Here is a 13,087-nt window from a genome sequence, read left to right as displayed (position 1 = left end):
ATTTGCTTATAAATATATCATAATTCTACATAAAATATGAATATTTATAAAAAAAAAAAAAAAAAAAAAAAAAAAAAAAAAAAAAAAAAAAAAAAAAAAAAAAAAAAAAAAAAATTATACATTTTCTCCCCTCCATTCTATTAACAAAAAAAAAACATGACTGACATTAACCAAAAAATGGTTCCTAAAATGCAATATGTGCGATTTGGTAAAACTGGAATGTATGTAAGTTATATAGAAATATAGATAATGTATACATGTATTATTATTATTATTATTATTATTACTGTTATTTATACATTATTTAAAAGGTTTCCCGTTTTGCACTCGGTTGCATGTCATATGGCTCATCTAAATGGCAACCTTGGGTTAAAGATGAAGAAGAATCGCTTCGACTTATTGGAAAAGCGTATGAAGCTGGTATTAATTTCTTTGATACAGCCGATGCATACTCCAATGGTGAAAGTGAACGTATTCTTGGTAAAGCCATCAAGATATTTGATATGGATAGAGGTCGCATCGTGATTGCTACCAAATGCTTTTTCGCTGTCAGCAAGGATATCTCAACTAATACATTAGGTTTAAAATCACTCGATGATGATAGTGACTCTATTAATAACTATGGTCTCTCTCGTAAACATATCTTTGATGCCGTAGATGCTTCATTAAGGAGACTTGGTGTAGACTATATCGATTTATATCAAATTCATCGTTTTGATCATCATACACCAATTGAGGAAACAATGGAGGCTCTGAATGATTTGGTTCGTTCTGGTAAAGTCAGATACATCGGTTGTAGCTCTTGCTATACCTGGGAATTCCAAAAGGCAAATACGATTGCAGAGCGTCATGGATGGACTCGATTTGTCAGCATGCAAAATTGTTACAACTTGCTCTATCGTGAGGAAGAACGCGAAATGTTCCCTTATTGTTTAGATAGTGGCATCGCTTGTATCCCTTGGTCTCCTCTTGCACGTGGATTATTAACAGGAAAATCTCGTCAGTCTGTTCGATTAGAGAGCGATCGTGGTATTCAATCCTTTTTCCTTGCAAGGAGAGCAAGTGAGAGTAATGAAGCAATTATTGATAGAGTAGTCAAGTTGGCAGAGAGATTGGGTCATAGCCCCGCTCAAGTGGCCTTGGCTTGGATGTTGACCAAAAGCTATTGTACTGCACCTATTGTAGGTATTGGTAAAGAGGAAAACTTGTATGATGTCATTGGTGCTTTGGACGTGATACTAAGTGAAGAAGATGTCAAGTACCTTGAAGAACCTTATGTTCCCCGTAACCTTATTCCTATGTAAAACAACCAACAAAAGAGGCAGAAAATAAAATAAAATAAAATAAAAATGTATATTATAAAGTAATAGGATCATTCAAAATTTTTATGTGTTAATATATTATGATTATAATTATTAAAAAATAATAATATGTAAGAGAAATAAAAAATAGATATGTATATACATATAGGCGTGTGTGTGTGTGTATATATATTCTAAAAGTAGTATGAAATTAGATAAGCATACCAGCAATCGAAGCAGATAACCAAGTACTAAGTAAACCACAAATGAGTGCAGAAATAGCTAAACTAGAAATATCACCAGCTCTATTGGGTGCAAGTGCATTAAGAATACCTACTTGCATACCAACTGAACCAAGATTAGCGAAACCACAAAGAGCATAAATGGCAACCACTTCTGAACGAGGTGACAATACACCTTTATAAGTAGTTGTTAATTCTTGATAAGCAACAAATTCATTAGCCCAAGTCTTGATAGCCATTAATCTACCGACAGGGACTAAATCCTTATCATCTGCACCAATAAGCCAAGCAACCTAACAAAAAAAAATAATAATATTACTTTAGTCATCAGTTCATTATTATTATTATTAAAAAGGTAAACTTACAGGAACAAAAATATAACCAGTAATAAGTTCAAGTGTTAAATTTTGAATGGTGATAAAATTACCAAGCCAAGTCAAGAATGAATTGACAGCATATAAGATGGCTAAAATGGAAATCAAATTTGCCATAATCAAAAAGACGATATTAACACCAATACTTGCTCCCTTTCCAGCTGCATGAATGATATTGGTTGTATCCTCTTCTACATGAATGTCAGTAATATGGGCAACCTCTGACTCTTCAGATTCGGGATATCTTAATTTAGAAATAGCGATAGAACATGGGATTGACATGATACAGGATGTTAATAAAGCTTGACCTGAGATACCCATAGCGATGTAACCATATAGAGTTGAACCTGAAATAGTAGCAAAACCACATGTTAAGATTTGATGGATTTCAGATTTTGTTAACTTGGGGATTAAAGGTTCAATTAATAAAGCATTTTCACTTTGACCGAGAAAAGGCTATGTTAATTCAGATTATTATTCAGATTATTTGTTGTTGTTGTTATATAAAATAAACTTACTGAAGCTATGGCTACAATGGATTCAGCACCAGAAATATTTAAAACAGATATACAAACAACGGATAATTTTTTCAAAAGCCAAGGAATGGTACCAACATAGTATAACATTTGTACAGTAGAAGCAAAAAAGATGATAGCAGGGAAGACATTCATAGCAAAGACACCTGAATTTGCAGCAGCATCACCAAATACAAATTGTGCACCATACCACGCCTTTCTAAGATATCCTTCAGCAAAAGAAGCCAACCATGAAAAGATATCATGACCAGCACTTGTTTTGAATACGAATAAAGCTAATAAAAATTGAATAAGAAGGGCTGTTGATACAGTATTCCATTGAACCTTTCTATGATGCTATATAAAGATAAAAGAAAGGAAAGGAAAGGAAAGGAAAGGAAAGGAAAGGAAAGAAAAAGATAAATTAGGATACTTTATATCTATATACATATACAACAACTTCTTTATCAGATCCAACTTACTTTAGACACAGCAAATGTGCCCAAGATAAAGACAAGTAAACCAAAGAGAGAGATAAGACGACGAAGACGAGGGGATTCTTCTTTTTCAGGCATGGAAAAGACAGTTACGACAATAACAGCAAATACAAAACAACCATAAACAATCTTTCTTATCTTTGGACTTAAATTACTATATATAAATGATCTAATTTTTGACAGACAGAAACTCCAGGGCTTAGTGACGATAGTAGTAGGTACATAACAAAAGAACAAAAATAAAGAGAAATAAAGATAAATAAGACCTAAAATCAATAATTCTTGATTATAACCCTTTGGAATTTGTAAAGCATAAGCAGCACATAGAAAGCCAGTAAAAATAAGCCACATAGCAAGACTATATTAAAAGTGAAGTAGGTGTGAATAGGAATAAATAAATATATACATATATAAATCTATTTCTCTTTACTGGGCATATTTTCGATATCTTTGATATAATGATATCTTTTTCGGTTCTTCTTTTATTTCATTTTCTGTATGATCCACATCAGCTTCTTCTACTTCCTTCATTTTATCAAAAATAGACTCTTGTTTTATACTTGATGAAACAGAATTTAATTCTTTTTCATCATAAACCATTCTTTCATCTTGATATTTTATTGAATCTGATATTTTTTCTTTATCCATTTTAGATTAGTTTTAAAGAATAAAAGAAAAGAAAAGAAAAAAGAGGCGGGAGAAGAGAGAGGTAGGAAGGAAGAGGAGGAGAAGAAGGAGGCAATTTTTTATTGTATTTAACCTTCGTCAACTTAATTTTTGGTGTATTACTCACTGCACAAATGAAATAATATCTGAATAGGAAATCTTGATCAAAAAGAGTAAGATACTCCATGCTGTGTATTTATCTTTATTTCCCACGGTGTTTTTTTTTTATTTTATTTAAAAAAAAATTAGGCATTATTTCTATTCTAGGCTTACTCTACTTTAATCATCTTTGTTCTACACTTATGTAAATAATACCCTTATACTTATCAGATGACTAAAAGTAGGTGAAATATATATATATATATATAAAAGGGATGCTTTCTTTCATTTTTACTTGCTTATACTTACAAATAAGAATACACCAGGGCGGGTTGATCCCTTTTTTATTTCCTTTTATAGAAAGCATCCATTTAATGATAATAAAATAAGTGCTATAAAAAGAAACGAAAGAGAAGAAGAAAGGAAATTGGTTTTGACATATAGCTATTTTACTTGTATAATTCAATTTTAATTGGTGAATAGATTCATTTTCTTTTTTTTTTTTTTTTTGTGATTTAAGGGTTCTTAATACAGTTAAGGTTCTTTTTGCTATTTGTATCACCACCCATTCATTCACAAATTAGTAATACAATTGTATCTACCAATCAAATGTGTAACTATACTAATTTAATTAACACATGATAATGGTATTATATTATCTAAATACTTTTGTTGACGTGTACATACGGTATTATATCTTTCTTTTTTTCTTTAGAAAAGCAGTGATTTAAGTATGCCAAAAGTATCAATAATACGTTATTATAAAAGTATCTTTTTTTTTCCCCTCCAAGTAATAATAAGAATAAAGAAAGTAACACGTTTAGATGATATAAAATAGAATTAGTAGCATGTATATAAGTCCATAAGGCATGAGTTGCAGCAGAAAGATATACGTTGTACTTGAAAAATAATTCTATCAACAAGTTAAAAGTCGCCTTATAATAATTGGTCATGAAAGATGAATTTAGCTTTTAAAAAGGAAAGGAAAAAAGAAAAAAAAAAGGGGGGGGGAAAGGGCTTATATTTATAAACAAGTCTATATATTTCCAAAAAGTGTATTAAAGAAGATGTTGGAACTGTAATAGTAAATGATCAAGTTAAAATTGCAATCAAATATTTAAAGTTGGATACCTTAACTTTATATAATAAATTTCACTATAGACTGTATAATAAGCCTTGACTTTATATAATGAATTTCACTATAGACTGTATAATAAGTCTTGACTTTCATAAATATAAACATATTCATATTAAATAAAAGCACCTTTGAAACAACAATAAACTTTTTAGCTTATTGTATGTTTATTGATGAATAAATAGATATGCATCATAAAATATTATACAGTCACTGTTTATTTTATTATATGCATACTAAAATGATGATTGTTGTCAATATATCTTTTTTTTATTATTATTATTATTTCTTTAGTTTAACAATATGGAAAACTGTAAAGTAGAAATGCATATATAGATATAAGGTCCTTTTATAATGAACCTTTTTCTTTTTCTTTTTTTTTCTAGATTGGCAGAATCAACATGAATATCAAACAGGTAAATATGCATATGTATTTAAATAGATATACAATCGCCATCTTCTTTGGGTAATCGTTGTGTTTGATAGTAAACGAGATGAATAAAATGACTGAAGTCGATATCAGTCTTGCACAGTTAATGCTAGATAAATCCGACAACAATAGCAACTCTACTCTTTCTCAAGGTATATGAAAGAAGTCATTCATCTCATTTTTCCTTTTTTAACCTACCTGATAAAAAAGATAATAATTTAGTTACAACAGGTAAAGATTTTACTTGCTATCAAGATTCATTTTACTCTTTATTTTTCTTTCTTTCTTTCTTTTTCTTTAATAGATTTGTATAAAAGTCAACAAACAGTTAGAGTCAAGCTTTATGATGACAGAATAGATCCAAATAATCCTTTTTACTCTTCTCTTACAAGTTTTGAAGATATGAATTTGTAAATAGTTTTATTCATTCATTCATTCATTCATTTCTTGTTCTTTCTTTTCCTTATTCTTCTCATTAGAACTCCAAAATTATTAAGAGGAATCTATTCGATGAATTTTGCAAAACCATCTAAAATTCAAGAGCGAGCTTTATCATTATTATTAACTGATCCGTAAACAACAACAAGAATATTATATATATATATGTGTATATCATGACTGACTTGTTAATTTTTATTTTATTTTATTTTATTTTATTTTATTTTATCGGATCATCTATAGTCCTCAAAATATGATTGGTCAATCACAAAATGGCACAGGCAAGACAGCAGCCTTTATTTTAGCTATTTTACAACGTACAGATTTCTCTCTTCAAAAGACACAAGGGATTTGTCTTGTTCCTACACGAGAACTTGCACGTCAAGTGGTGGAAGTGATTGAAAAGATGGGTCAATTTACGGGTGTCACGACCTGTCTTGTGATAAGAGATTCTAAAGTCAAATTTCGTCAGATTCATGAGCAGATCGTGGTTGGGACACCTGGCTCTGTCTTGGATGTGATAAATCGTCGTGGTATTGAACTGGATGAGCTGAGAACATTTGTATTAGATGAAGCGGATAATCTTTTAGAACAGGGTGGATTAGGAGATCAAAGTATTCGTATCAAACGTATGGTCAGAAATCCAAGGACTCAATTTATCCTCTTCTCTGCTACATTCCCAGAACGTGTACATACATTTGCGAATCGATTTGCACCTAACGCGAATAAAGTCTTTTTAAAGGTAGAAGAATTAAGCATTGATGGTATTACACAAATCTATATGGACTGTCAAAGTGAAGAACACAAATATGAGGTTCTCTGTAATCTCTATAGTTTGTTAACCGTGAGTCAAAGTATCATCTTTTGTAAGTTTCGAGAGACTGCTCATAAGATCGCTATGCGTATGGAAGCTCAAGGTCATGCTGTAAGATGTTTACATGGTGGTATGTCCTCCACTGACCGAGATCAGGTGATGGATGATTTCAGACGAGGTCGATTCAAAGTCTTGATCTCTACCAATGTTGTATCACGAGGTATCGATATCCTGCAAGTCTCCCTTGTTATCAATTATGACATGCCCTCTGATCATCTAGGAAGACCTGATCCTGAAGCTTATATACATCGTATTGGTCGTACCGGTCGATTTGGAAGAGCAGGTGTGAGTGTTAGCTTTGCATATAATCGAAAGAGTTGGGAAGAAATTGCATATATGGAAGATTATTTCAAGACAAAAATCAGACGTATTCCTACAGAAGATTGGGAAAGAGTAGCAGAAATCTTGAAATCGATTTTATAAAGTTAAAAAAGAGAAAAAGGAACGAAAGAGAAAAAAAAGAAAAAAAAAAGGAAAGGAGGAAATATATAAGTTACATGCTATTATATGAAAATAAAATATATGAGTTATTAAAAATAGATACCATACATTTTCTTTATGATTTTAAAAGGAACTTTGTTGGTTTAATTACTTTATTTAGGTGCTGTTTAGCTACTAAGACGGCCTTCAACCTGTCAGAATGATTCTATCAAATAGAATACCAGATCCATGATACTGTTGATAATAGCATGAAGATGCCAATATATAGCACAACACGAATGGAAATAGCATCTATAGCCAGATAGTTTGTACAAGAAGGATAGATATTAAACTTATTCTTACTTGTGCCTGTGTCTCATGATTTAAATCATACCATACTCCATTACAAAGTTCAAGGTTAAGATATTTAATTACGAAACATGATATTACAAGTTAGCCCATCATCGTGAGTAGCCTAAATTATCTCAATTCGCAAAAAAGAAAAAAAAAAAGACACTCATACTGAATTAGGTATAGCTAATAGACCAATAAGTCTAACAATGGTATTTAGGAAATTGTTTGAACATTGTCTTTATCCAGTATACTAAAGAAAAAAAAACTAATTGATTGGTTGTTTAACAGAATTTGATTGTGTATTTCTTTCTATCTGTCTGTCTCTCTCTCTTTCTCTCTCTCTTCCTTTCTCTTTTACCTCTTGTGTCTTAAGAAGGTTTTTTAATCACTTTTTGTTTTTCATGTATTGAACTGGCTTGGATAAAATCCAAAATGGTATGGATATTATGTACTTATTGATCGTCTTGATTGTTTTTTTTTTCTTCATAAAAAAAATATTGGATCGTGTATGTATGATGATAGGTCATTATAGCTATTTATTTAAATGCTTTTATATAAAAGAGAAGAAAAGAAAGAAACAAAAAGGGTCGTCTGAAGTTAAAGTGGTTGTACATAACACGAGGATGTTATCCATTATAAATTGGACAAAGAAACAATTACCCTTGATATAAATAATGGTAAGGAGAGCAGTACAATAACTGTATAACACTTTCAAAAGAACAAAACCTTCTCCTTAAATTTCATTTAATACTCCTTTTCGACTTTTTTTTTTTCTTTTTTTTTTCCCTTGTTCCCCTATTAAAAGTTTATTTCATATACAAATTCAACATAAACTAGTGATATTTATTTAATATTTTTCTTCTTCCTTCCTTCCTTCCCTTTTTTTTTTCTTCAATAATAATAGTCGTTTTATGTACGAAGGAAAAAGAGAAAAAAATAAAGATTATTCACTTGGTTTACATGGTGCTGCTTTGAATGGCAATGTTGGTAAATAATAAAATGAAAAAAAAAATTGGACTGAAACGAATATGTAATAAATAAATATACACACATATATTTTAAGGGCTTGTCAAATTTGCACTTGATCATGGTGCGCCTATTGATTCAGTCATTAATGGTTACATGCCTTTACAATTAGCATGCATTAATGAAAACCATATTGCAGTTGTGCAATATCTCATTGATAGAGGTGCTGATGTTAACGCACAAAGGTAATAATAATAATAGTGATTATACACATGTGGGGTTTTAGGGGGGGAGAGAGTAGGAGGTTTAAATACCATATACAAAATATATTTATAAATCTGTATACATTTCTTTAATTGGCCAACCATATATCTATATATTGAAAAAAAGATGGTCAAAGAAACATAGTACAGATAAATCGCAGGCAGTGGCAGGCGCAACAGGTTCAACGGCTTTACATGTGGCATGTGCGAATGGATGTACTAAAATTGTCGATTTATTATTAAGAAATGGAGCTAGAACAAATGTACGTGATAAATATGGTTCAAGACCTGTAGATGTAGCAGCAGCTCGAAATCATATTGAAATTGTTAAATTATTAGAAACATTTGATTCAATGCAATTGATGCTGAAAGGATTACAGGAAGGTAAAAATAATGTGATTGAGCTTGAAAGAGAACCCTCCTATCGTCGCTCAATGGATACAACATATCGACAACAACAAAAGGCAGCAAAAATGGATAGATTACGAAGGCCGAGTTTACCGAGTGTATTTGAATCACAAAAATTGAATATACCAGACATCTCTACTTTACCCCCGCCTAGACATAGTTTAAATACAATAAGGCCAACACAGGATGAATTAGGATTGTTAGATCAAAATGATAAACACTCTCAACCTATTCCAGTTTCCTTCACTTATTCATCTACTAAATCTTCCTTTGATGATTCTTTCACAACCTCCGTTTCTACAACTGACAATTATAAAGAAGATTGGTATAGCTATGGTGTAGTGAATCATTATGATGATGAAAATTATCTTTTATCACTTGAAAGAAGAGCATTTGGACTCTATTCACCTCCTGCTACAAGCTATTTCAGCCATTATACAGAGCATGAGAATGAGAGTCGAGGTCGTGCCTCATTTGATATTCATCAAAGATCACCCTCTCTTGAGATGAGTTCTAGTCTAAAACGATGTAGTTCAGATGGAGGTCATTTACGTACTACAGCACTTATGAATGCAATGGCTGCTAATAATAATGACCCATCAGAGCCACGACCTTCAGTCTATGAAGGAGGAAGACCCTCATTAGATCAAATTGAAAGTTTAGCAAGCAATACAAAGAAATCATGGTGGAATCATATGATGGGTGGTAGTCCATCGAATGAAGTCCCTACTGTTGATACAGTAGCACGTAAATCCATCGACATTATATATCCAGTCGGTAGACCTTCACTGGATAATAATAGTGGACGTAAAAGTACAAGTCTTGATTTTAGACCAAGCTTAGATAGTTTATCTCAATTTGCTAAAAGGAATTTATTTGAAGGATTAACAAGAAGAAGTAGTTTAGAAACCAACAATGGTAACCTTATGGATGATAATAAAAGTAGTATATCAAATCGTAGTTTCCTATCAAAATGGTGGTCTAATCATAGTAATTCTATTAAAAAGTAATATGTTTTTTTATATATGTGTATGTATGTATGTATGTATATATAAGCGTATTGATACCCTTTCTTTTCTGCCCTTGATTTAAATAATAAAAAAAGAAAAAAAATACATATTTTTTTATTATCGTTATCATTATCATTATTCCCTTTCTTTCTCTCTTTCTCTCTCTCTCTCTATATATATGCATCATGTTTATGATTTATCAAACCAAAGTTTAACAGACTTATCTTGATCAATTGAACCTGAAGCAATAATATTCATTGTAGGATGACAAGCAATACAAAGAACAACGTCAGAATGGCCTTCTAGTTTTTGTACAATTTCTTTGGTTTGTAGATTCCAAATGTAGATATTATGATCTTCACTACCACTCACAATCCATTTCCCTCCTGTCACACTAAAACTAGCAAAGATACAATATTTGCTATTTTCATGTCCTCGGTATGTTTTGAGACATTTACCAGTATGATAATTCCATAGTCGTAAGGTATTGTCTAATGTGGATGCAAGAATATATTTACCATTAGGAGAAAACTTGACAAAAGACCTAATAATACATCGTTATTATTATTTCTCCTTCCCTTTTTCAACTTTATTTGATCTACTCTACTTACACTGGTGGATTATCATCATCTACTAATGTCTTTAAACATTGTCCACTTGCTGTATCCCAAATACGACTAATGATAATTCATTCTATTAAAATCTCCATTTGTATGTGTATGTATATATGGGTTCTGTTCTGAATACTCACATCAAGCCATCATGACTACAACTTACAATCATTGTACCATCTCTATTAAAATGAACTGCTGACACTGGATCTGAATGTGCTGGTAATGTCTTCATACATTTTCCTAATAAAAAAAGAAAATCATTGAATACAAGCCAATATTAAATATTAAATCTATAATTTTACCCTTTTTGACATCCCAAATTTTGATACTTTCATCAAATGAACCGGAAACAATTAAATTAGATTGGGGATTATAATTAACGCAGAAAACATAATTAGAATGTCCTTTTAAGACTTTAACAGTTTCACGCTATAATAATAAAGTTAAGCACCTCCTTTTCTTTTTCTCTTTTGTTATACTTTACTGTAGCAAGGCTCCAGATACGAATTGTTCTGTCATCAGAAGCAGAGCATAAATTTTGAGAATCCGAAGACCAAGCAACGTCTGAAATACCTTGTGTATGACCTTCTAATGTGGCTTCATATTTACCGTCCAAAGCATGCCAAATTTTGATTGTTTTATCAGCAGCTAAGTAAATAAATAAATAAATAAATATATACATATATAAATAAGGGGAATCACAATGCACTCTGGAATAATTGTTGCACTTTTACTGTATTGAATACTTACAACAACTAGCTAACCATTTGCCATCAGGTGAAAACTTCACACTAGAGACAGACATACGATGACCGACTAAGGAATATTTTAATTCATATTGTGGTTTACGTTGTTCAGGGCGTGGCTTTTGAGCTGGTGGTGGTTGTGTAGGTGTTTCGTGGGTGGACTCTGGTGGTTTTTGAGTTAATGTCTCTTCTTCGCGTGGTCTTTTGCCTTCTTCTAATTTAGGTGTATTTGTGTCCACTTTAAATAAAATAAAAGAATGTCAGTTTTTTTTTTTCCTTATAGAAATAAGTTGATTTGAAAGAGCAATAAGAATACACTTACTTTGTTAATTTGGTTAAAGTGTAAATAAGTAATTTTCAAGCAATGCGTATGAATTTTTTTTTTCTATCGTATTTCTTTATTTTTACTTTTTGTTTAATATTGCTGTTGCTCTTGAATGAACGTCTATTATGATGTTAAAAAAAAAAAAAAAGTTGTATATATTTAAAAAAGGACGTGTCTTATTATATGTATCTAAATGTAAATAGAGATAGGAAATGAAAAAAAAAAAAAAAAAAATAATAATATAAAGAAATGTGACGGTGTTCTGGGAATAAATTATTATTGTGGTTTCCAAATTATTTGAAACACAAATTCGATTTTTTTGAAATACAAATTCAAGTTATTTGAAATAGAAATTTCATTTATTTGCAAAGATAAACGTAATTAATTGAAAAAAAAAATCAAGTTAAACAACTAGATATTCGTTTACTTTCTAAAGATACTATAACCATATACTTTCTTCACTCAAAGAATAAAACTGACTGCCTAATAATACAGTTGAAACTGTTTTATACGTTCCGTATGTAATTATTCAGTATCAAAAGGGTTTATATTTTAAAATAATTACAACAGATAACATTTAATATATCAAAAGCCTACTTATAAAAACTGCAAAATTTTTATTTTTATCACCTTTTCTTTCTTTTTTTTCTCTACCTATTATTGCTATCATAGTATGAAACGTAAAAGGAAATCACCACCCTGACCCTAAGGAAGAGGTGGGGTCACTCTTCCAAAAAAGAGGTATGTAACAGAATAGGGAAAGCATTACTTAATAATATGCACACGCATGATGTCTTTGTAATAGTGAGTAAAACTCTTCCCAGACCTGCTACTACTCTTACCAACTAGGATGAACTCCTAGAAGTCTCTGACAATGATTTTCAACCACAAATAACAAGTAAGTTTCATTATATTGAATTAATAAAGTAAAAACCGATAAAATGTAAATTAAGATCAAGAAAACTTATCATTCAAGAAATTATAAAGAATATGAAGAAACAGAGCGTATCACTGTCCAAGAAGAACAATTCACTGAACAAGGTAATCATTTATAATTTATTTTTTTTTCGAAAACAACACTCACAGTTTTACCAATTAAAACTACTCCCGCTAAAAAAGACAAAGGTAAAGGAAAGGCAATTGCTACAGCTCCTACTACCAAAGAAAAAAAAGGTAAGGTCTACTCCCACTGTATGATTGCAAAGCCAAGTCTGTTCAAATAGATCAACAAATATTTTGGAAACTTGCAAGAAAAGTAGTAAAGGATGACAAAGAAGAATATAAGGAGAGTATTCGAAAAAAAATCCTAACGAAACAGATTTTAAAAATGGTACTCAACTCTTTTTATTTTTTCTAAAAAAGGTATTAAACGAAACAATAACACTGATAATGATAACAGATTATTTTGGT

General features: G+C 30.8%; 5 protein-coding genes across 5 annotated transcripts; 3 read left to right on the top strand and 2 right to left on the bottom strand.

The window, feature by feature from the left end:
* Nucleotides 1-177: 177 nt before the first annotated feature.
* On the top strand, nucleotides 178-1,304 carry BX663DRAFT_533050 (NADP-dependent oxidoreductase domain-containing protein; the record flags this gene model as incomplete). Its single annotated transcript, XM_051530499.1, has 2 exons — nucleotides 178-225; nucleotides 312-1,304. The coding sequence occupies 2 exons, from the start codon at nucleotides 178-180 to the stop codon at nucleotides 1,302-1,304; spliced, it is 1,041 nt and encodes a 346-aa protein (XP_051378984.1).
* A 208-nt stretch (nucleotides 1,305-1,512) lies between these two features.
* On the bottom strand, nucleotides 1,513-3,280 carry BX663DRAFT_441945 (Na+ dependent nucleoside transporter C-terminus-domain-containing protein; the record flags this gene model as incomplete). Its single annotated transcript, XM_051523488.1, has 4 exons — nucleotides 1,513-1,836; nucleotides 1,909-2,373; nucleotides 2,436-2,789; nucleotides 2,915-3,280. The coding sequence occupies 4 exons, from the start codon at nucleotides 3,278-3,280 to the stop codon at nucleotides 1,513-1,515; spliced, it is 1,509 nt and encodes a 502-aa protein (XP_051378983.1).
* Nucleotides 3,281-5,117: 1,837 nt separating this feature from the next.
* BX663DRAFT_522795 (DEAD-domain-containing protein) lies at nucleotides 5,118-7,090 on the top strand. Its single transcript, XM_051529426.1, has 7 exons — nucleotides 5,118-5,142; nucleotides 5,216-5,245; nucleotides 5,316-5,411; nucleotides 5,470-5,490; nucleotides 5,564-5,669; nucleotides 5,739-5,831; nucleotides 5,941-7,090. The coding sequence occupies exons 1-7, from the start codon at nucleotides 5,133-5,135 to the stop codon at nucleotides 6,992-6,994; spliced, it is 1,410 nt and encodes a 469-aa protein (XP_051378982.1). The 5' UTR covers nucleotides 5,118-5,132; the 3' UTR covers nucleotides 6,995-7,090.
* Nucleotides 7,091-8,110: 1,020 nt separating this feature from the next.
* BX663DRAFT_522792 (uncharacterized protein) lies at nucleotides 8,111-10,124 on the top strand. Its single transcript, XM_051529425.1, has 3 exons — nucleotides 8,111-8,332; nucleotides 8,409-8,556; nucleotides 8,702-10,124. The coding sequence occupies exons 1-3, from the start codon at nucleotides 8,257-8,259 to the stop codon at nucleotides 9,990-9,992; spliced, it is 1,515 nt and encodes a 504-aa protein (XP_051378981.1). The 5' UTR covers nucleotides 8,111-8,256; the 3' UTR covers nucleotides 9,993-10,124.
* BX663DRAFT_522788 (WD repeat-containing protein 5) lies at nucleotides 10,050-11,872 on the bottom strand. Its single transcript, XM_051529424.1, has 7 exons — nucleotides 11,675-11,872; nucleotides 11,357-11,590; nucleotides 11,091-11,254; nucleotides 10,909-11,035; nucleotides 10,744-10,846; nucleotides 10,604-10,669; nucleotides 10,050-10,536 (listed from the first exon to the last, which is right to left on the bottom strand). Coding segments are annotated over exons 1-7 (1,050 nt in total). The 5' UTR covers nucleotides 11,676-11,872; the 3' UTR covers nucleotides 10,050-10,181.
* Between the last annotated feature and the right edge of the window lie 1,215 nt (nucleotides 11,873-13,087).

The sequence above is a fragment of the Cokeromyces recurvatus genome, assembly GCF_025118155.1.
Source record: "Cokeromyces recurvatus strain NRRL 2243 chromosome Unknown BX663scaffold_34, whole genome shotgun sequence".
Lineage (NCBI taxonomy): Eukaryota > Fungi > Mucoromycota > Mucoromycetes > Mucorales > Mucoraceae > Cokeromyces > Cokeromyces recurvatus.
This window is presented reverse-complemented; position numbering and strand designations above follow the sequence as displayed.